Here is a 1511-nt window from a genome sequence, read left to right as displayed (position 1 = left end):
CTGGTGCAGGATTGGCGTTAGCCGCGCCTGGCGCACCTGCTGGCCGTCCGAGACACCAGAGCATAGCTTAGAGTCACCGCTTCCGTCTCGCGAAGGGTAGGGGCGAGGAGGTGAAGGCTCGCGCGCAGGGGAAGGGGGAAAGAGGGGCGCAGGGGTGGAGGACGCGGGGGAGGAAGGTGCGCCGCCATATTGAAAGTCCAGCACGTCTGCCTCCAGCTGATCCATCGAGACATCCGCTTCTATAGGGCACTCGTCTGCCCAGCTATTGCCGTCCGCGCCTTCATTGGCCAGCATGTCCGACTGCATCTTGTCCCAGTGACGTTCGCAGACATCCGGATATAGATCACAACGTGAATTCATATCGGAGAAACACGGATCCCTAACTAGAGCAAAGCGCTTAGGCGAAGAGTTTCTACCTGATTTCTCTAAACTCTTGTCGTGACGGTTCGTTGACGAACCTGGTGACTGCGCCGGCTGAGCTAGCGAATTAATACCACACTTCGCCGAACTCTTGCCAGAGCGCCCAGATGGGAGGCCTGGAAGACCTGGTATCGAAGCACTGCTTCTACCTTTGTTAGTTAATCTATAGTCCTTATCGGACTGCCTCAAGGCTTTGTTGTTTGTCTTAGAGGGTAACCCCATAGAACAGAGAAAAATTCGTCTGGAGTTGAATAAATCGAGTATGAGATTCAGCGATGTATTACAATTCCTCACGCTGCGAAGCCGTCCCTAAGATTCCGCTGAAAACTGACACGAGAGTATCCGAAACGACCGGGGCGAGTGATTGACCTGGATAGGCATCCCGCAATTTACTTATACGTTGTTATGGCTTGTGACAGCTGGATCTATGCAAAGTTGCTCCCATGATAGGCCTACTTCCTTGTTCACTTAACTATAGCATCACGCAATAATAGCGAAGCAGTGTAGCCGGTAGTCTCAGCCTTTCCTCCTATGATCCGCTTTGCTCTCTTTTCCATCGTCCTTTGGCAGGCAGCTGCCGATGACCACAAGCCGTCTGAAGAGAGCATCTTGCCGACGAAGCCTCCACAGCCACCGACTGACAACGGCGATCATGAGGATTTCTTTCAAATGCTTCATTACCTATTCCACCACGGTATGGGTGGTGTCCATAGCGAGGCCGCGGACTTCATGCCGAGTGCCGTTGGCGATATTACTGATATTATGCCGGGTGACTTCTTTGATACCCGGAAGACTACCAAGTTTGGGGTTTACTCGGGTGACTTCAAATTGGACGAATATGACAGCGTCGCCACCGACGTGACGGTTTACGCCAAGACGAAAGAGTACAACGTCAACGATGAGGACTTCCGTTATCTCACCGTTGATGTCCACGGAGGCACCTTTGGGCATTGGTTTGGTTACTACCCGACCGTGAAGATGTACAATGGTGTCGGCAATGCGTACATCAGCGCCTATTACTTCCGTCCTCTTCCTGTCGAACCTGACATGATGACTGGAAATCATTCAGTAGTGAGGAAGCAACCACCACA

The 1511-nt window shown here is 52.3% G+C and overlaps 1 protein-coding gene across 1 annotated transcript in view; it reads left to right on the top strand.

Annotated features, from left to right (window-relative positions):
• Positions 1 to 951: 951 nt before the first annotated feature.
• Positions 952 to 1511, top strand: part of Pmar_PMAR000341 (hypothetical protein) — a gene marked incomplete at both ends in the record, with an annotated part of 687 nt that continues 127 nt past the window's right edge. Inside the window, one exon of the mRNA XM_002764412.1 lies at positions 952 to 1511. Within this exon, the coding sequence (XP_002764458.1) occupies positions 952 to 1511 (560 nt within the window).

Source organism: Perkinsus marinus (assembly GCF_000006405.1).
Source record: "Perkinsus marinus ATCC 50983 genomic scaffold scf_1104296977516, whole genome shotgun sequence".
In the NCBI taxonomy this organism is placed as follows: Eukaryota; Perkinsozoa; order Perkinsida; family Perkinsidae; genus Perkinsus; species Perkinsus marinus.
The sequence above is the reverse complement of the archived record's forward strand: the minus strand, read 5'-3'. Positions and strand labels throughout refer to the sequence as shown.